This window comes from Felis catus, chromosome A1 (assembly GCF_018350175.1).
Source record: "Felis catus isolate Fca126 chromosome A1, F.catus_Fca126_mat1.0, whole genome shotgun sequence".
NCBI lineage: Eukaryota > Metazoa > Chordata > Mammalia > Carnivora > Felidae > Felis > Felis catus.
The window spans coordinates 238,942,563-238,963,940 of NC_058368.1; the positions used below are offsets into that span (position 1 = coordinate 238,942,563).

Here is a 21,378-nt window from a genome sequence, read left to right on the forward strand (position 1 = left end):
CACACGGCACTGCCACTTAAGGGTCTGAGGCCAGATGTGAAGTGCAGAATGTGGATGGAAAAAAACACAGCTGAGACAGGGATGGACAGTGACCAGCCCACAAACACTAGTCTTTCGGGCCTTATTGCCTCTAAAGATACAGCCGTCTTCATCGGAGATATGAGTTTCAGTTGTCAAAGTAGTTTAAAGGTGTAATGAGATGTGTATGAAATCTACAGCTCATAACGAACACAAGAAAAACAACGCAATATTGCAACCGTTGTTAAGTGTATGGTCTACATATATTATAAGCAAAGTTATAAAACATACTGCATTGTTACTATAAATGTACTTTCCACTGCTACTGACAGCAATAAAATTTCTTTCAAGAAAAAAACCTAAAACTTACCTCTAGACTCACCAAGGAGTTGCGTGAGAGGTCTAAAGATTTTAGGCCAGTTAAGTTCATCAAAGAATTTCCTAGGTGAGTAATCTTTTCTTGGTAAGTTCCAGGAATAGATAATGACCGAAGTTCAGCTAAGAATAGAAAAATCATGAGATTTTCACCTTCCTTTTCAGTGAAAATATATTACTGTAATAAGAATGAGCTACAGCAGGGGCGCCTGGGTGGCTCAGCCGGTTAAGCGGCCGACTTCAGCTCAGGTCATGATCTCACGGTCCGTGAGTTCGAGCCCCGAGTCAGGCTCCGTGCTGACAGGCCAGAGCCTGGAGCCTGCTTCGGATTCTGTGTCTGTCTGTCTGTCTGTCTCTCTCTCAAAAATAAATAAACATTAAAAAAAAAAAATTAAAAAAAAAAAAAGAATGAGCTACAGCAACCTCAGAATCTGAAAAGTCACAAGAACAATGTAACTCCAAGTCTGAGTACTGATACTACAGGAGAAATGCATGCAAGCTTCCAGCTCACGTTTATCTCCAAAATGCCTCCATGCCCACGCATGCCCTGCTCCCCACACCCCTGCTTCTCCCCTCAGACACTCTTCCACTAGGAATATCTTCCTAACTGGGCCCCCACTTCGACTCGTGGCTGCTTCACTCTGTCACCTGTGGAGCCCCCATGCAGGGATCACAATTCGAAAACCAATGGTGAGCTAACGTGACAACTCCCTGACAGTTACATGCAAGGGCACAGTGTGTGCTCTATGCACCATGTGCCTCTGCGTGCCATTAAATGAATGGCAGCCATTAAATGAACGTTGCTACAAAAATAAGTTTCTGTGATCAAAAAGACAGTTTGGGTCTGAGCACACCAGTACTTTCCCAGGAAGAATTATGTTTTAAAACACATCTTAATTAAATTTAAAATTAATTTGTGGGCTTCCATTTCCAGACAAGACAGAGTAGACCCATTTCACCCCACTCCTACTCAGGTACTACACCTAAGTGCCTGGAAAACAATATATGAAACAAGCACCAGACAAATCTGGAGGGTGGGGAACGGAAGGCCAACTGTTTAGGGACCTCAAGAAAACAGTCCAGCAGTGAGGGCCCTGTGCTGGTTTGGGGTCCTTTTTGTCTCCCATATGTCCCAATATGAGTGCCAAAGAAGCTGGTGACACACAGACACCATGGACACTGACTGAAAAGTAAGGATAAGCCTGCTGCCCATGGTAGAAAGACCAGGAAGGGGCAGCGGTGGAGGAAGGACTCCTGAAATCAGCCCCACTCTAGCTCAAGAGCCAGCAAAAAAAAACAAAAAACAAAACACACCACATACCTGGCCTTGCACAGTGGCCAGCCCTGGGACAGAGTGAGAGGATGCTGATTACCACCTGGGTTGCAAGGAGGTGGCCCACAGGCATCTACAGAGGCTGCGTGTGTGACAGGAGCCTGGCCACTACCTTAGGAACAAGGCAGCGCCCGCTCAGTGCCAATGTGTAACAAGATTCAAATAAGAAACAAGTCTCTCAATACCCAAAATGTCCGTGACACAAGAAAAAAATGACCAAAACCTGAAAAAAATCTCAATTTAAATAGAAAAACAATCAACACCAACACTGACAGGACAGAATTATTTAACAAGAATTTTAAAGCAATACTTTAATGAACAATTATGAACACTCTTGAAACAAACGATAAGATAGGAAGTCTTGGCAAAAAAACCCCATAAGATATAAAGAAGAAAAAAATAGGAATTTCAGAAACATAAAATACAATAACCAAAACAAAAGTACCACACAGAAGCAGCTCAGTAACAGCATGGAGATAACAGAAGAAAATATTCAAAGAGTGAATGCAAAGATAGACTGGTCAAAATTGTCCTATCTGACCAGCAGGGAGAAAAGAGACTTAAAAAAGAAGAGAAAGAAAGAATGAATGAACAGAGCCTCAGGGGCCCATGGAAAAAGAAACCTAACATTTCTGTCATGAGTCCCCATGCAGTCCCAATTAGAGTTCCAAGAAGAGAATGATAGTATGACTAAGAAGAAAATGTTTAGCAATTACAGAAATAATGGCTGAAAACTTACCAAATTTGGCAAAAGACATAAAGCTATATATTCAAGAAGCTGAGAAAACCCCAAACAGAATAAAGACAAAAAAAAAAAAAAAAAAAAAAGCCATGCCCAGATACATCAGAAATAAACTTCTACAATCTAAAAACAGTGGAAGAGGGGCATCTGAGTGGCTCAGTTGGTTAAGCGTCCAACTTCAGCTCAGGTCATGATCTCGTGGTTTGTGAGTTCAAGCCCCACATCAGGCTCTGTGCTGACAGCTGTGTCTCCCTCTCTCTCTGCCCCTCCCCTGCTCACGCTCAGTCTCTCTCAAAAATAAATAAACATTAAAAAAAAATTAAAACAATGAAAGCATCTTGAAAACAGCCAGAAAGAAAAGGCATTACCCATAGAGAAAAACAACTCACAAGGCAGGTGATTATCCTTCAGAACCAAGGAGGCCCGAAGGAAGGAGAGCCACATTTTCCATGTGCTGAAAGAAAAGAACTTTCAACCATGAAACCTGTACCCAGCAAAAACAATCTTAGGTACTGAAGTGAAATAAAGATAATTTCAAATGAAGAAACACAGAGAGAATCTGTCATGAGTACACCTGCCCTAAGGCAACTGCTACAGAAAACTCTTCAAATAAATAGGAAGGATAAAAGAAGAAAACCTAGGTCATCAGAAATGAAGGAATAATGAAACAGGTAAGCATGTAAGTAAAAATGTTTCCTCCTGAGTTATTTACAATTTTGGATGACTGTAAAAGAAAAAAGTGATTAATGTGGTTTTCAAGGTATGCAAAGAAAATGTTTAAGATCACTAAATTATAAAGGATAATAAAATCAAAGGACACATTGGGTAAGGTTTCTACATTTCACTGGAAGGGGTAAAATGTCCACACAAGGAGACTGTGTTAAATTACATAATACATTGTAACTTATAGAGCAACCACTAAAAATAGGTATACAAAGAGATATGCTCAAAAATATAATAGAGAAGTCAAAATGGAACACTAAAAAAATACTCAAATGGCAGAAGGCAGGAACAGGGAAAGAACAGAAAATAATAAAATGGCATACTTCCAACTATCCTATATTAACAATTCCATTAAATGTAAATGGTCTAAATACACCAGAAAAAAGAGATTGGCAGAGTAAATAAAAATGAACCAACTATAAACTGCCTATAAGAACCTCACTGCAAATATAATGATACAGATAAGTTTAAAGATTACACAGTAAATAGAGGGGAAGGATATGCGCTGAAAACACTAATCAAAAGTAAGCTGCAGTGGCTACACTACATGCCTCAACAAAGAAAATCATCAGGGACAAAGAGCAACAGCACATATGTTACAAGGGTCACTTCAAACCCTAAATATGTAGGCACAGTGTCAAAACATATGAAGGGAAACAGAGAAATCAACAATTACGGTTATGGACTTCAACACTTCAACTCCCAGTAACTAATACAATCACTAGACAGAAAATCAACAAAGATACAGAAGAACTAAACCTCATCATCAGCCAACAGGATCTAATTGATATTCACATAATACTCCACCCAACAACTTTCTTTTCAGGTGCACTTGGAACATTCACCAATATAAACCAGATCCTGGACCCAAAACAAACCTCAACAAATTTAAAAGAATTAAAATCATAGAGTATGTACTCTGACCATAATGGAATCACACTAGAATCAATAAAAGAAGAGGAAAAAAGGAAAATCTCCAAACACACAATGAGAAAACACACCCCCAAGCAATCCACAGGTCAAAGAGAAGTCATCTCCAGGAAAACCTAAAAATGCACTGTACTTAATGAAAATGAACATATAACAAAATTTGTGAATGCAGCTAAAGCTGTGCTTAGAGGAAAACTTATGTCACTAAATTATAAAGTATAAAATCAGTAATCTAAACTCTCACCTCAAGAATCTACAAGAGAAAACTAAATGCAAAGTGAGCAGACAAAAGGAAATAATAAAGAACAGAATCAATAAAATTTGAAACTAGGAAACAATGGAGAAAAACCCACCAAACCAAAAGCTGACTCACTGAAAAGGTTAATACAATCGACAAACCTTTACCAAGTCTAAAATCGAAGACAGAAATGACCAATATCAAGAATGGAAGAAGGGTTACCACCACAGACCTCAAAAACATTTAAGAGGCTGGTAAGGGAGTAAACAACTCTACACACATAAGTTCAACAACTCCTAGAAAACAATCAATTTTACAAATCCCAACCATAACTCACCCAAGAAGAAACTGATAATAAGGATAGTTTTACAACAGAGAAACTGAATGTATAATTTAAAAGCTTCAAATATAGGGGCACCTGGGCGGCTCAGATCATGAGCTGGGGGTTTGTGAGCTCCAGCCCCTATGGGGCACACTGCTGTCAGTGCAGAGCCTGCTTCTGATCCTCTGTCCCTCTCCCTCCCCCGCTCAGAAAGAAACAAACAAAACCAAACAAAACAAAAAAAACTTCAAGGCATATATGGTTTCAGAGAGCACCAAATCTACACAACCTCTTCTAGAATGCACATGAGGAATCAACACTTCCCAACGTATTTCAGGTGCTCAGCTTTACCTTGATGCCAAAACCAGAGAAAAACAGGACAAAAAGAAAACCAGCGACCAATGTCCCCCATGAATATACACACAAAACTCCGCAGCACAGAGAGATGGGAGACCAGAACTCAGGGGACAATTGTGCAACAGGGGCGCAGGGCACGTCTTCCCAGGAATGAAGACCGCAGGTTCAAGGTTTTATTAAAAGCCAACCTGGAACCGCCTTATTTATGGGTGAAAGAATGCCCCCCCACCCCACTCGGGCCCCGCGCCCCACTCGGCCCCCCCGACCCCACTGGGGCCCCCCACCTCCCCTCGGGCCCCGCGCCCCACTAGGCCCCCCTCGACCCCACTGGGGTCCCCCGCCCCACTCGGGGCCCCACCTCCCCTCGGGTCCCGCGCCCCACTCGGCCCCCTCCCAACCCCACTGGGGTCTCCCGCCCCACTCGGGCCCAGCGCCCCACTCGGCCCCCCCGACCCCAGTGGGGTCCCCCGCCCCACTCGGGGCCCCACCTCCACTCGGGTCCCGCGCCCCACTAGGCCCCCCCTCGACCCCACTAGGGTCCCCCGCCCCACTCGGGGCCCCACCTCCACTCGGGTCCCGCGCCCCACTCGGCCCCCCCGGCGCCCCCCACCTCCACTCGGGCCCCGCGCCCCACTAGGCCCCCCTCGACCCCACTGGGGTCCCCCGCCCCACTCCGGGCCCCACCCCACTCGGGCTCAGCGCCCCACTCGGGCCCCCCGGCCCCACTCGGGCCTCCCACCCCCACTCGGGTCCCCTCGCTCCCACCCCATTTTCCCCACCACCTCACACCCGCCTTCGACGGTTCAGGAAGACGCGGTCCGGGCGCCGCGTCTCTGGCCGGACCCCGTCCGCCGACCCCGCGGCGGGAAGCTCGCGCCCCCAGCCCGCCCGCCGTCACCGCCACGCACACAGGTCGCGGTGAGGCGCCAGGCCGCTCTTCTCCCGGATCTTCTCTTCACACAGCACCAGCCACGGGCCCGCAGGCGCCATACTTTCAAACGGCACGCACCTGTGTCCGCGCCTGCGCAGTGGGGCCGCCGCGGAGCCGCGAGGGGCGGGGCGAGGGGCGGGGCGAGGTGGTTCGGTCCTCGGTCTCTGAGCTCCCCAGCTCTGCCCTCGCTGAGAGCAGTGCCCTCCCCAGGAAAGCCTACCAGGCCGTGGGGAGCCTAACCCACCGGGAGACCCCGCACGTAGGGTCACTCGGAGGCGGCCGGTGACGTCTGGGGTCCGAGCTTGTGGCTCTCCCTCTGACCCGGAGGTTCGTGGCCTGTCAGTCCCTCTAGGGCCTTTGAGCGTCAGGAGGAGCACTTGAGATCTGCAGGGTTTAGGGAAGACTCGGCCGCATCTGCCCCAACCAGCCAGAACCGTGGAGTCACCCTCTCCTCCTCCATCTCCTGGTATATGGGACCACCTCTGTTGCCCCTCGCCCCAGATGTGACCGGCTCCTTGGCAAGGTCACGTGGCATGTCACTGCCAGGGGCGTGGTGGTGTAGGGGGGTGCACACAGGGTGGTGGGGTACAGGCTACCGCATCTCTGCTAAGCAGAGCAGAGCTTCCAACCTCGCGCACTGGGCCCTTGTGCGGCCGAGTCATTTACTGAGACTGGCGAACACTAGGTAATACTTCGGGCTTGTCCTGGGACTCTGACACGGGTCCCATTCCAGGTACTGCCCGCGCTCCCCTCTCTACGGGTTTGGGCACATCCCAGGGCCAGGGTGTGGTCACCGCACCAGGTCCGCTGAGGGGGACTTTGTGCAGGCAAGACACTGACAAACAGCGAGCCCACGTCCTGCTTCAGAAGCGAAGAAAGGCCAACAAAAGGCTTCAGCTGGCGCCGCCCGAGGGAAGTGGCTTGTCCGGGCGGTCCACACTCCACACACCCACTGCTTCCTCCGCTCGCGGGTCCTGAGGCTGGACAGTGGACCTCTGCGCACAGCCTGCAGGACAGCACCACAGAGGCAGTGTTTCTGCCGTCGCGGACGCATCAAGAAAGCTTGGAAAATCGTGTTTTCTGCTTCCTGAAGTATCGCATATTCATTGGAGGAAAAATGCAAAATACAGGAGAACAAAGATTAAGTATTCCAGCACACAGAGAAAAGCACCGTTAACGTTTCCACATGTGTCCTTCAAGTGTGTTTTCCAAGCCTGTGTATATTTTACAAAAACGAGACTATGCTGACTGTTCTCGTATTATATACATGTGTATTTTTTACTTTGTAAGAACTCTTTGTGTCACTAAATATTCTTCAACATCATTTATTAAACTTCCATTAAAATTTTTTTTAATGTTTATTCATTTTTGAGAGAGAGAGAGCGTGAGCAGGGGAGGGGCAGAGAGACAGAGGGGGACAGAGGATCCGAAGCGGCCTCTGTGCGGACAGCAGCAAGCCCGACGTGGGGCTTAAAATCACGAACCATGAGATCGTGACCTGAGCTGAAGTCGACGCTTAACCCACCTAGCCGCCCGCTGCCCCTAAACATCCATTGTAATTGACCATCGGATCATAAACCAAACCCAGGTTCATCTGACCCACCTTCCATTGCTGGACCTTCCACCTGTTTCCATTTCCTTACATTGACAAGTCTGGTGGAGTATTGTTTCAAAGTTCCTCTTGGGGCTCTTTGGATGGAGCCAGGAGTGTTGGAGCCTGGAGCTGGCACCATGAAACCATAGAGCAGGAAGGATCTAGAAGGGGAGGCAGGGACTGCCTAAGCCCTGGCCCACATAGCCCCCACTCACCCCCCAGGGAGACAGCAGGAAACTCCATGGCATCCTGTGCTGAGTCCTGGCACACCTGACTGCATTGAACTGGGTTTCACGGAATAGTCTCCAACAGGTGTGTGGAAACCACTGAGGGAACACAGCCCTGTCCCAGCTCAGCACCTGCCTGTCCAGAGACCCAAGGAAACTGCCTTTCAACTCTGGGGATGCCTTTATCCAGCTCCTCACGAGGTTCCAACCACCCAGGGAGACTAAAACCCAGAAAGTGTGTTCGTGGCCAGTGCAAGGGGCTGCATGGAGAAATTTGGGGGGAGCCCGGGTGGCTAGGCACTGGACACAGGGGTGGAGGGCCCCCCTGTGCACCGAGCTCTCCATTGCTTGCAGCCCTCCACAGCTTTCTAGAACATTCCAAGGAGGCTTCTGGGCCTCTCAGCCTCAATCCCCAAACCGTAGGCAGCAACTTTGGGGTCAGTTTATCCCTAGAGATGAGGCCAGAGAAGCAGACAGACCAATCTGAGGATGTGCCCATGTCCACTGTGCTGGGCAGCTGGAGAGGTGCCCTGGGATGTCTGGACTTTTCCTAAACCACGGTTCTTGCCAGGGAAGGGGTGGGGGTGGGAAGAGACCTGCGATGTGGGGTGATTTCCCACTTTCCTCAAGACAGGGGAGCTTACCCATCCCTGGGAACCAGAGTGGCTGAGGGGTGCTCGCTGTGTGCCTCTGAAGTGCTCTGTTACCTACTATGAGGCGTCCCCTCTCCATCCTGTGGTGTAAGCCAGCGTCGTGTTGTTTCACTGGCAAGGAAACAGAGTGACCACCTGGGTGCAGTTTTAGGGCACAGGCTCCACACCTGTGCTTTTGTGCCAGTTTTGTGCCAGGTCCAGCAAACACAGGGGCTCTTGTGCGGCGAGGATGAGCCCACCTCGCCAGTCTCCAGTGAGCCCACTAGACTCACGCATGTGCACCTGCGTGCTCACAGTCACATACCCTCACACACACGGCCTTCCCCAGCCGGGTGATGGAACCCACCCTTGGCCAGGCTGGAGACATCCCCCACCCAGACAAAGCGGGTGCCCTGCAAACACACCTCATTCAGAGACTTCATGGAACGTGCCTGTGGTCTGATGTGGCTACTGGTGTCTCCTGAGGGCCACGCTGGGAGGGAGGGAGGGAGGGGCAGGCGGCCCAGCGGGCACGGTCCTCCCCCCTTCCACCAGCTCCTCCTCCTGAAGAAGCACCTGACGAGGGCTGGCTCGTGCTCACCCACAAACCAAGAGCCCACCCCCCGCCGTATTTCCAACAGCAAGAGCAGCATTGCTACCTGTGAATTGTCCATGCATCATTTTGCCAACTAACCCCTCTCCTCGGAGTAAAATGAGATGGGGTGTGAGGCCCCTTCTGGGCTGTTTTAAGGTCAACTATCAAGGGTAGTTTGGGGGGCTCGTGTTAGTATGCTAACCTTGTACGTGGCTAATCGTAACTCGGAGGAACGGGTGGTGCTGCCTCTGCTCTGGCCCCGGGCCGTGTGGCCAGCAGGGTGGAGGCTGTGGGGGCTGTCCAGGCAGGCGGGGGGACGGGCCGTGGGTGGCCACGGCTCCAGGCCAGGAGCAAGTCCAGCTGTGTGGACTCCACTTGTCTTTGGGAAGCACTCACGGCACGTGACTCTGCCCCTCATTTCCGGGAAGGTGAGAGTCCAGGCCTCTGCCGGGGAGGCCTGCAGCTCCAGGGGGCCTCCCCTGGGGGAGTGAGGTCCTCGGAGCGGGAAAATGCACCCACCCTGGGAAGCGTGGGCGGGGGTTTTGTCTCACCTCGGAGCGCCGGCAAACGTTCCACCGACTTCAGGTGTCAGACGCAATGCAAGCCCCGGATGAAACACAAGCAGAACCCCTCATGCGGGGCGAGCTCAGCTTTGCTGCCGGCAACCGCATCTCTGTCCAGACGCTTGGCCGCAGCTCAACTCCCACGAGGCCGAGTGTGACCCGTTCCTGTCCATGTCCAGTGGAAACCCCTGCCTCCACACCCTGCCTACAGAGCCCGGGAGCCTCCCCCCATCCAGCAGTCTCTGTCCGCGGGCGGGGTGCCCTGTGTCCCCGAGCCACCCCTGTCCCGGTCAGGGCTTCAGAGGGGGAGAGAGGAACAGAGGCTCCGGTGTCCTGTGGTTGCCAACACCTAAAATCCAAAGACTTCTCAGGAAGATGGGGACTTCCAACTCCTTCTGGAAGGGGACACGGGACAACTGGGCCTATGTTTGCACACTACAGCAGCATGGGGGCAAAGCAGCAGTGGCACCATGGGGACAGGCCTGCAAGCTCCCCATGCCTCTGAGCCTTGGCCCTTACCCGGAGATCAGGGACCTTGCCCACCATCTGGGACAGCCAGCTCCACTGCGGGCACACTGCATCCCATAACCACCCTGCATCTTCTTGCTGTGGACTTAGGGTCTTCCCAGTGGGAGCTGCCTCTGCGCCCACCCCCTGCCTTCCCTCCCACTACCTACTCGGCTGCTAAGGGAGAGATGCAGGGCAAGTGAGGGATGGACCTCAGGTGTCACCCCACCTCCGTTGGGTCTGGGGACCTGCAGCCCGCTCTCTACCTCTGAGACTCTAGTGAGCACAGGGCTCAGGGGTCCTTTGGACCAGGCAGAGTGTGGCCACACAGAGCCCCTGCCCCCCACCCTGGTCCTTTGCCCACGAGCCTAGGTCAGCCAGCCCTAACGTCTCCAGAGAGCTGGCCACCCCCAGCCTGCACCGATCCCCGCAGATCCCCACGGGGCGGGATTCCCTGTTGGGCTGAGAGTCATCACGTGGCAGAGCTTGGCAAACACAAGGAGAAAGGTCAGGTGCTGCCCACTCTTGTGGCTCGTGTGTTACGTCCACCGTAAAGCGGGCAGCATGGAGGGCGGGAACACCGGTCTGCGAGATGCTGTTCTTGTTGCGCGACACAGCTGGGGGCAGGGACCGTCTCTAGCAGGCCAGCCGGCCTGTGAACCAGCAGGCGCCGTGGGCAGGCCCACGAGTTTGTGTGGCCGGGCAAGCCGCTCTCCGAACCACAGATTTCCCCGTCGCTAAAAACTTAGCAGGGTTTTGAGGCAACCGGCGCTTCCCTACCTCTTCAATTTTGCCGATTTCCATTTCGGACTGACAAGAAGTAAGCAGGAGGCTACCATGGCATTTTGGGGTAGAGTTTTGATCTTCTGGAAAAAAGAATAAGTGTAGGTGGCACATGCCACGCCCCCCCCTCCTTGTCTTGAACACAGTTGTGATGCCTGGGGTTGCAGCAGTTATTTGGGGACAATGAGGGGAAAATTGGCATTGCACAGGTTCCCAGCCTGGGCTCCAACCCAATGCCAGTCCCAGCTACCCCGAGCCTTCTAGCTGTGAGAAGACCCCAGTGTGCAGTGACCCTACTACAGCCAAACGCATCCCCCCCTGCTGTGGTGGGCGAGCCACGCGTGGCACAGGCTGCGCCGGGTGGTGAGTGTGCAGTCAAGGATGTCCCCAAGACGTGATATTCCACAAGGCAGATGTGGAGGGGCTCCCTTTCTGCCTGGGGGAGAGAGACAGGCTCCCAGAAGAGGGGCGGACGGGGCATGGAGGTGGGTGTTGCCAGCAGAGTGGGGAGGAAGGGGCTCTCCTGTACCTGAGGCTCAGTCAGAGAGGAAGAGACGCCTGGGGTGGGCACGGCCCTCCCTCTGCTCTGGGCTTGAGCTCAGTTCCAAACCTGGCCAAGTCCAGGCGGTTTGTGTAGATGATGGAGCAGACGGGGCCAAGTATATGCAGAAACCGGAAACAATTGACTGGTTTCCCGGCTACAAAGTGAGCGAGAATTCCGACAGCCAGGCCTCCTGCCCTTCATGCATAATCACCAACAGTTAAGACAAAGAGTGACGAGACTCCCAGAACAGGGACCAAGCCTCCACTTATCACTGTGGGTACTGCCCAGAACAAAACCAAAGCGGAAGGTCTTGCCTACAAAGAGCTTATAGTTTAGCTGATAGTGGGTACCCGAAAAGGCTGTTTTGGGAAAACATTTGTGAAACTAGAAGTACTCTTCTCTCCCCCCAACAAAATCCATGTAAAATCTCTCGAACCTCAATGAGATTAATTTAAGGATCTTGGGAGGAGTTTGTCCTGGATTTTCTGGAGGGCCCTAAATGCAATCACATAAAAGAAGAGAAGACACGAGAAACACACTCTGGTCCCCATGGGACGAGGGAGGCGGAGGTCACAGGGACACGGCCAGGGGGAGCCCAGGGACGCCTGGGGCACTAGCAGCTGGAAGAGGCAGGAAGAACCCTCCCTGGAGCCTCCAGAGGGAGCACAACCCCACCAGTGACTTGACCTCAGACATCAGGCCCCACAGCAGGAGAGAGTAGATTTGTGGTGTTTTAAGCCATGAGTCTGTGGTGATTGCTCACAGCGGCCACGGGAGTCGAAATACAAAATGACCTCAGAAATTGCCTTGATCAGCCCCTTCATACGCAGAGAGTTGATTTTTGCAGGTGTGAAATGCCTTACGTAAGCTCCCAAGATGGTCAGTTGTCTTTATTTTCGAAGACACTGCTCCGCGGTGCTCTTGTCCAGTCTGTGTTGTATGGTGGGTTGAAGGAAGACATTTCCACGGGGTCTGCCTCCTCCCACATCTCAGGAGAGCCCGGGCGGGGCGGGGAGACCACGCCCCTGACAAGCGTTCCAGGACACTGGGCAATAGGACCAACCTCGGGACAGGGCAGAGCCGTCCTCAGAGGAGGCTGAGAAGCAGGCCCTCAGGGGTCGATTCCCCCGTGTTGGGCCAGGCAGGTTGCCCGTGTTGTCTCGGTCAGTAGCCATGAGGATCCCATGAAGGTGCTACGGGATGGAAGATCCTCTCTCCCACACCCATTCTACGGGGGAGCGAACTGAGGCTGGAAGGAGCCATGAAACTTGCTCAGATCCAAACCCAGCTCCGCCTCCTGCCCTGAGCTCTTCCCCACTAATGGAGACCGCCTCCCACGGAGACCCCTGGAGGGCAGGGAGGGTCATGTGGGGCCACCTCACTCCACTTTCCTCCAGACGCCCGCAAAAGCCTGAGTTGTCTCCTGCGGCTTATACACTGTTTTCTGTACTCATTTAACTGCCAAAAACCATTTTCAGAACTCAGTCCCTGTAAATATTTTTTCAAAGGTCCCTTTTCAGTCTCAAGGAGCAGGAAGCAGTATGCTTTTAAAAACCAATTAGCCACACATTTTTGCTCATTAAATAAATATTTTTACTTTGGACCCAGTTGACGTCTCAGTTACACAGAACAATGAGGCTGACTCACCTGTTTGCGCCTCGGTTGCCCCTTTTCTCCCCGAACCTTTGAAGTCCCTGTGAGGCTGCGACACCTGGCCCATGCGTGGGGCCCGGCCCGACCCACAGGCACCACCTGAATTCTCACCCAACTCTCAGGTGTTTGAGACGCTTTCGATATGCTAGCACATCAGTCTTCTTGGAACACTAAGGAGGTTCGTGCTGCAGGACTTGGCCTGCGGAGGAAAGTGACTGAGACGTGAAATGAGTGGACAGGACCTCCAAGAAAGTTGTGCCCTGGAGCCCCTCCTGGCGGTTTCGGCCTGTTCTCCAGCCCTGACTCCCCTTGCTTCCTGACACCTCTACTCTGTGGTTGCTTGTACCCACGGAAGACAGGTGGCTGAGGCCAGTTCCTTCTGTGGAAGGAGCCTTCATTCACCTATTCAACAGGTGTTCACGAGTGCCTGTTCTAGGCGCTGGCCACACAGTGGGGCTTTGTTTCCACTGAGCAGAGGCCGGAACGTGGCATCGGGAAACGCTACAGTGTGCCACAAGCTGAGCCGTGCCACGGAAACAAGAGACGGGAACAGGACAGGAACACAGGTGCCGGGCACGTTGTGGTTTTGAATACGCGCAGGATAGACCCGATCCGGGAGGCAGGGTTTAGACAGGGTTACACCACAGCAGGGTTAACTCTTTACACCGGGGACCGTGCAGGACAGCATCTGAGCCTCGCGGGAGAGCCAGGCGCTCATCCAGGTGCACTGGGGTCAGGCGGGTGGCACCTCAGCCAGCTGTGCAAGGGAGACGCGCTCACCCACCGGGCCCCCACTGACCGGCATCAGCACCTCCCGAAACCAAAGTGCCAACTGAGAATTTGTCCTCATCCTTTCTACCCCCGACTTCGTACCTGAAATTATTCTTCTGCTGACCTCCACTGAATCCACCTCCCCACTTACCTATCCGGTGGCCTTCGTCCTTCTTCATGTTTGTGTGGACTCACAGCATACCAGACCAATGGCAGGTTGTACACAAAGATGTATTTAATTTAGTTTTCTTAAATAAATGTCACATCAGTTATTTGTTTTTAAATATTTATTTTTTTTTGAGAAAGAGAGAGAACACTCATTCAAGGGGGAAAGGGCAGAGAGAGAGAGAGGGAGAGAGAGAATCCTAAGCAGGCGCCACACTGTCAGTGCAGAGCCCTATGTGAGGCTCTATTTCAGACCCTGGGATCATGACCTGAGCCAAGATCAAGGGTCGGACGTTCAACCAACTGAGCCACCCAGGCACCCCTGCTACATTAGTTATTTAAATAGTCGACTGGTAAGTTTAATACACTTGCATAGAAATAACTGTAGGTATTAGAAGAGTAAATAAAGATTCGGAGCCAAACCCTAAAGAAACAGAATAGGCAAATAATTGAAATATGTAAGCAAGTGTCTTTCAATTTGTAGTGGCTCTCAATTTAGTCGTTCACACCCTCATAGCTTTATTACTTTATTACCATTGGAAATATTAATTGGATTCAACCAGTTCATTTCCTACTTCTTGAAGTAAACTAGAATGGACTCACGGGATAACTTCTAACCCACACTGAAGGTTGCATGTCATTCAATTCAGCCGGCACATCATGAGACCGAACTAGAAAGTTGGTGAAAACCGCGACGTAGGAGCTGGAAAGAAGCAAGCGGTAGAAGCCTTGGAAGGGCCGCGTGGCTAGAGCGGCTGAGAAGGGAGGGCGCGGAATGTCAGCCTTTGGGAGCCAGACGACTGATCCCAGGAAGGGATTTAAAATAGCCCCCAACTTTGGGGAAGCTGACACGGAAGCACAGATGCGGGAAGCCACGGCGATGCTCTGTCCACGCGGTGACGGCAAACGTGGGAGGGGCGGGGAAGAGGCAGGTCCACGTACCCCTGGGGGGGCCTCTGCAACTCTGGGAGTCCGGGAAACTGTCCCAAAGAAGAAACCTCACTGGAAGGCATGCGTGGAAAGAGGACATCAAGTGCTGGAAACACAAGCCAGAGTGACCGGCTCTGAGGCATCTATTAACAAAACCGGTGGACTTGGAAGAAGAAGAGAAATGACTTGGTCAGAAGACAAAAAACCCAGCCCACTTTTCAAGGAAAGAAAACCAGAGAGTCCTCTTTTTTTTGCCAGAAGGTAATGGAGTGTCATATTTAAGATAACCAAGGAAAGAGCATCTAGGCCAGGGACCCTGCGCCCTGCCCAACTGACCCACACTGCTAACAGAAGGGCCACAGGCAGACCCGAACCCCTCAGAACTCAGGGAATCCGTGCGTGTGGTCAGCCAACATTGCCTTGGGGGCTGGATGGTAAATATTTTAAGCTCTATGGGTCAAGAGGCAAATTGAAGATATTATAAAGATGCTTACCTAACCACCTAAAATATAAAAACCTGGTCTTCCTTGGGGATTCATAGAGACAAGTGGGGGGCTTGATTTCGCCAGGAGTCATGGTTTGTTGAGCTCTGTGCTACAGAATTAGCCTCAGACAACCAAACGGTGCGGAGACGTCAACTACAGAATTTGGAATCTGCGTTTGGAGTCAAGATTCTAAACACAGAACTTGGAATTCAGAATCTGAACCCAGAACGTAAACTGACAGCTTAGAAACAGGATCCAAAATGCAAATCAAAAGGACAGGCTGAGATGTTAGTTGCCAATATTGACAACACTTCCGAAACTTTTAAAACTTATACTCTTTCCTTTTCATTTTAATTTGGTTAATTAATTTATATGCATACCATAGAACTTACTTTTTTCTAATAAAAAGAAATGATCAGGACACAAAATAATTTCATCATGCCAGAAACTTCCTTTGGGCTTCCCTGGTGGAGTCAAACCCTTCTGCCACCGCAAACTCCTGGAAACTCGCATCTGTTTCCCCGTCTCTAAAGTTTTGCCTTTTGTGAAATGTCACAAAACATGAGCCTTTTTAGACTGGCCTCTTTCGCCCAGAGGGTGTCCATGGCTTCATCTAAGTTGTTACACATGGAGAGCTAGTTCCTTTTGTTACTGAGCAGTATCCCCTTGTGCAGGTGTCCACACTTCATCCATTCACCTGCTGAGACACATTCAGTTGTTTCCAGCTTTGGGTGGTCATGAATAAAGCTGGTATAAATAGTTGCGCACAGATTTTTCTGTGAGGTAAGTTTTCACTTCTCTGGGGATGGGATTACTGAATTGCATGGTAGTGAATGTGTAGCATTAAAAGACGCTGCCACTTCTCCAGAGGACCTGTGTCACCTTTCAATTCCCACCTCAACGGAAGAGACTTCCAGGTGCCCTGCACCCTCACCAGCACTTGATGCTGTCAAGTGTTTGCTTGCTCTTCCTTCCTTTCTTCCTTCCTTCCTTCCTTCCTTCCTTCCTTCCTTCCTTCCTTCCTTTCCTCCTTTCTTCCTTCCTTCCTTTCCTCCTTTCTCTTTCTTTCTTTCTTTCTTTCTTTCTTTCTTTCTTTCTTTCTTTCTTTCTTTCCTCCTTCCTTCCTTCCTTCCTTTCTTTCTTCCTTCCTTTCTTTCTTTCCTTCTTTCTTCCTTCTTTCCTTTCTTTCCTTTTCCTCCTTCCTTCCTTTCTCTTTCTTTCTTCCTTCCTTTCTTTCTTTCTTTCTTTCTTTCTTTCTTTCTTTCTTTCCTCCTTTCTTCCTTCCTTCCTTCCTTCCTTTCTTCCTTTCTTTCCTTTTCTTTCTTTCTTTCTTTCTTTCTTTCTTTCTTTCTTTCTTTCTTTCTTTCTTTCTTTCTTTCTCCCCCCTCCCCCCCGTGTGCTAATTCTGATGGACACAGGCAGCACCATACTGTGAGGTTCCTTTTCATTCTGCCTCGACTAACAGTGTTGAACAACTCTGTGTGTGCTTATCTGCCATCCCAAATTCTTGGCTGAAGTATCCATTCAAATCTTTTGCCTTTGGGTATTGGGTTGTTTAGCAGTTCTTAGTATATTGTGGATGCAAATCCCTTGTCAGATGCATGGCTCACAGATGTTGCCCTTTGGCCTGTGCCTTGCCTTTTCACTCTCTTAATAGCATATTTTGCAGAGCAAAACATTTGATTCTTGTGAGGTCCACTTTATCCATTTTCTCTCTCACGGTTTGTGCTTTGGTGTCATGTCTAAGAATTCAATTTCTCATCCAAAGTAAAAACATTTTCTCCTTTGTTTTCTTCTAAAGTCTTATAGTTTTAGATTTTGCATTTACATTTTTGATCCATTTTGAGTTAATTTTTACAGATCAGTGTGTCTATCAGCATTCATCTTCTTGCATGTGGACGTCCAATTGTTTCAACACTATGTGTTGATAAGCTGATCCTTTCTCCATTGAACTGCCTTTGCATTGATTATAAAAATCAATGGGCCTTATTGTGTGCGTCTATTTCTAGACCCTCTACTTCCTGTTGATTTATGTATCTGTCTTTTTGCCAATACCACATTGTCTTTATATCCTTCACAGTAAGTCTTTTTTTTTTAAAAAGCTTATATAGGGGCGCCTGGGTGGCGCAGTTGGTTAAGCGTCCGACTTCAGCCAGGTCACGATCTCGCGGTCCGGGAGTTCGAGCCCCGCGTCGGGCTCTGGGCTGATGGCTCAGAGCCTGGAGCCTGTTTCCGATTCTGTGTCTCCCTCTCTCTCTGCCCCTCCCCCGTTCATGCTCTGTCTCTCTCTGTCCCAAAAATAAATAAACGTGGAAAAAAAATTAAAAAAAAAAAAGCTTATATATTTATTTTGAGAGAGAGGGAGAGAGAGAATCCCAAGCAGGCTCTGCACTGTCAGCACAGGGCCTGATGTGGGGCTCAAACCCACAAACTGTGAGACCATGACCTGAGGCTTGACCCACTGAGCCACCCAGACGCCCTGCCTTCACGGTAAGTCTTAAAATCAGATAATGTGACGTCTCCAACTTTGCTCTTCTATTTTAAAATTGATTTAACTAATCCAGTCCTATGCCTTTCCATAAAAGTTTTCGAACATGCCTCTTTATCTAGAAAAAAAACTTGCTGGGGTTTTTGTTGTAATTGCATTAAACCCATAGATCAATTTGGGGGATAGTTTTCCAATCAATGAACATGTTAAAGCGGTCTTAAGGAGTAAGTCTTCTTTGGCTGCTTTCATCAGCATAAAGATCTGGTTCATGTTTTGTTAAGTATATATATATTTCATTTCCTCTGCAGAATTTTTTTTTTTAAATTTATTTAGTTTTGAGAGACAGAGAGAGACAGAGCATGAGTGGGGAAGGGACAGAGACAGAGAAGGAGACACAGAATCTGAAGCAGGCTCCAGGCTCCGAGCCATCAGCACAGAGCCTGATGCAGGGCTCGAACTCATGAACAGCGAGATCATGACCTGAGCCAAAGTCAGACACTTAACCGACTGAGCCACCCAGGCACCCCTCTGTAGCAATTGTGAATGACACTGAGCTGTAAATCTCAGTGTCCACATGTCCACCGTTAGTACGTAAGAGTATGACATATGAGTACTGGTCTTGTATTCTGTGACCTTGCCAAACTTGTTTATTAGCTCTGAATATCATTATATTTTGTAAATTCCTTGGGTTTTCTACCCAAACAATTATAACATCTGCAAATAGGTATGGTCTTATTCCTTCCATGTCTGAATGTCTTTATCTTCCTTTACCCTTACCTTGCTTTCTCACCCTAGCATGGGGTTGGAAAGGGGTGGAAAGAGCAGGTGTACTTTTCTTGTTCCAGATCTTTGGGAGAACATGTTCAGTTCTTTGCCATTAAGCACATTAACTGCAGATCTTTTTCTATTATTATTTTAGAGTGAGAGAGACCATGAGTGAGGGGAGAGAGGCAGAGGGAGTGAAAGAGAAAGAGAGAATTTCAAGCAGGCTCCATGCTCAGCATGGAGCCCGACACAGGGCTTGATCCCACGACCCTGGGATCATGACCTGTGCTGAAATCAAGAGTCAGACACTCAACCAATTGAACCACCCAGGTGCCCCAGCTGTAGATCTTCTAATAGATGCCCTTTATCAGACTAAGGAAGTTCCCTCTTTCTACTTTGCTGAGAGTTCTTGTCATGAATGAATCTTGAAGTTTGTCACTTTTTTTTTTTTTTGCATTATTTGAAATGATCATGGAGTTTTTCTTCTTTCATATGTTAATATGGAGGATTGTGCTGGTTGAATTTCATAGGTTTAAGCAGCCTTTTACCCCGCTTGTCACTATGCATTATTGCTTTTATATATTGTTTACCTGATTTGCTAATATATTGATGAGTGTTTTTATATCTGGGTTTGCCAGAGATATTTGTGTGTTGTTTCATTTCTTATATTGACATGTACCTGGTTTTGTTGTCAGTGAACAGCTGGCATCATGACATCAGTTGGGAAGTGTTTCTCCTCCTCTATTTTCTGAAAGAGATTGTATAGAATTGGTAGTATTTCTTCTTTAAATTTTTTTTAAATGTTTATTTATCTTTTGAGAGACACAGAGACAGAATGCAAGTGGGTTAGGGGCAGAGAAAGAGAGGGAGACACAGAATCCAAAGCAGGCTCCAGGCCCTGAGCTGTCAGTACAGAGCCCGACACAAGGCTCGAACTCATGAGCTGGGAGATCATGACCTGAGCCACTCAGGCACCCCTCTTCTTTAAATATTCATAAAATTCACTAAGGAAACTGTCTTATCTGGAATTCTCATTCTCAGGTTTTTCCCTTGTGAAGCCAACTACTTTAATAGAGAAAGAATTATTCAGATTATTCAGGGTCTCTATTTCTTCTCGGATGAGTTTTGGTAGCTTGTTACTTTCAAATAATTGGTCTGGTTCATCTAAGCTGTCGAGTGTATGTGCACAGAGCAGTTTGTAACATTCCCCTACTGTCGTTTTAATGTCTGTGGGAACAGTAATGAAGTCTCCTCCTTCATTACCAGAATTGGTAATTTAACCTTCCTTCTCTCTCTCTCTCTCCTTCTGTCAACAGTCTGGTTAAAGGTCTATCAATTTTATCGATCTTTTCAAAGAACCAGCTTTCAGTTTCACTGATTTTTTTTTAATGGTCTTTCTGTTTTTAATTCCACTGATTTCTCTCATTTATTATTTCTTTCCTTCTGCTTGTTCTCAGTGTACATTACTCTTCTTTTTCTAATTTCTTAAGGTGGAAGATTAAATTGTTGATTTCTAATTTTCCTTTGTTTCAAATATAAGCATTTATTTCTTCTTTCTGATTAAATGCTTCTAATATAAGTGGTTCATTCTTTTTTATTTATTTAAAAAATTTTTTTACATTAAATATAATTTATTGTCAAATTGGTTTCCATACAACACCCAGTGCTCATCCCAACAGGTGCCCTCCTCAGTGCACATCACCCACCCTCCCCTCCCTCCCACCCCCATCAACCCTCAGTTTATTCTCAGTTTTTAAGAGTCTCTTATGGTTTGCCTCCCTCCCTTTCTAACTTTTTTTTTCCTTCCCCTCCCCAATGGTCTTCTGTTAAGTTTCTCAGGATCCACATATGAGTGAGAACATGTGATATCTGTCCTTCTCTGACTGGCTTATTTCATTCAGCATAATACCCTCCAGTTCCATCCACATTGCTGCAAATGGCAGGATTTCATTCTTTCTCATTGCCAAATAGTATTCCATTGTATATATAAACCACATCTTCTCTATCCATTTGTCAGTTGATGGACATTTAGGCTCTTTCTATAATTTGGCTATTGTTGAAAATGCTACTATATATTTTTTTAATTTTTTTTTAACATTTATTTATTTTTGAGACAGAGAGAGACAGAGCATGAACAGGGGAGGGGCAGAGAGAGAGGGAGACACAGAATCAGAAGCAGGCTCCAGGCTCTGAGCTGTCAGCCCAGAGCCCGACGCGGGGCTCGAACTCACGGACCGCGAGATCGTGACCTGGGCTGAAGTCAGACGTCTAACCGACTGAGCCACCCAGGCGCCCCTGAAAGTGCTACTATAAACAATGGGGTTCAAGTGCCCCTATATAAGCAGTTAATTCTATAAATTTTCCTCTGAACACCACTAAGTTTTGATATGTTGTATTTCTATTTTTATTCAGTTTAAATAGTTTCTAATTTTTCTGAGAGATCATCCAGGACGTGTGGGTTATCTAGAAGTGTGCTGTTAAATTTCCACATGTTTGGGAAATTTTCCAGATATTTTTATTGGTTTCTAGTTTCATTCCATTGTGACTTTTTTGTTTTTGTTTTAAATTTGTTAAGGTGTGTTTTATGACCTAAAGTATGGTCTGTCCCAATGAATGTCCCATTAGCACTCAAGAGGGATGCATGCCTTGAGGTCATTCAGTAACTATTCTATAAATGTCAGTGGGGTCCTGTTGGCTCCTGGCGCTG

The 21,378-nt window shown here is 48.5% G+C and overlaps 1 protein-coding gene and 1 long non-coding RNA gene across 6 annotated transcripts in view; both read right to left on the reverse strand.

The window, feature by feature from the left end:
- The window catches only part of CEP72 (centrosomal protein 72), a 34,406-nt gene extending 28,328 nt beyond the window's left edge, over positions 1–6,078 (reverse strand). Inside the window, exons 1-2 of one of the 5 annotated variants that reach the window (XM_045039503.1) lie at positions 5,947–6,078; positions 401–516 (exon numbers count right to left, since the gene is read on the reverse strand). In XM_045039503.1, coding sequence (XP_044895438.1) covers positions 401–516; positions 5,947–6,028 — 198 coding nt within the window. In that variant the 5' untranslated portion in view covers positions 6,029–6,078. Of the gene's footprint in view, positions 1–388; positions 517–1,714; positions 2,143–5,820; positions 5,907–5,946 lie in introns of those variants that run through there. The other 4 variants (XM_003981592.5, XM_023239967.2, XM_019813205.3 and 1 more) reach the window with 4 other exon arrangements.
- Positions 6,079–14,517: 8,439 nt separating this feature from the next.
- On the reverse strand, positions 14,518–16,465 carry LOC109492485. The gene is made up of 2 exons (XR_002146377.3): positions 15,428–16,465; positions 14,518–15,096 (listed from the first exon to the last, which is right to left on the reverse strand). It is a non-coding gene; the product is annotated as an uncharacterized LOC109492485 (long non-coding RNA).
- Positions 16,466–21,378: the final 4,913 nt, after the last annotated feature.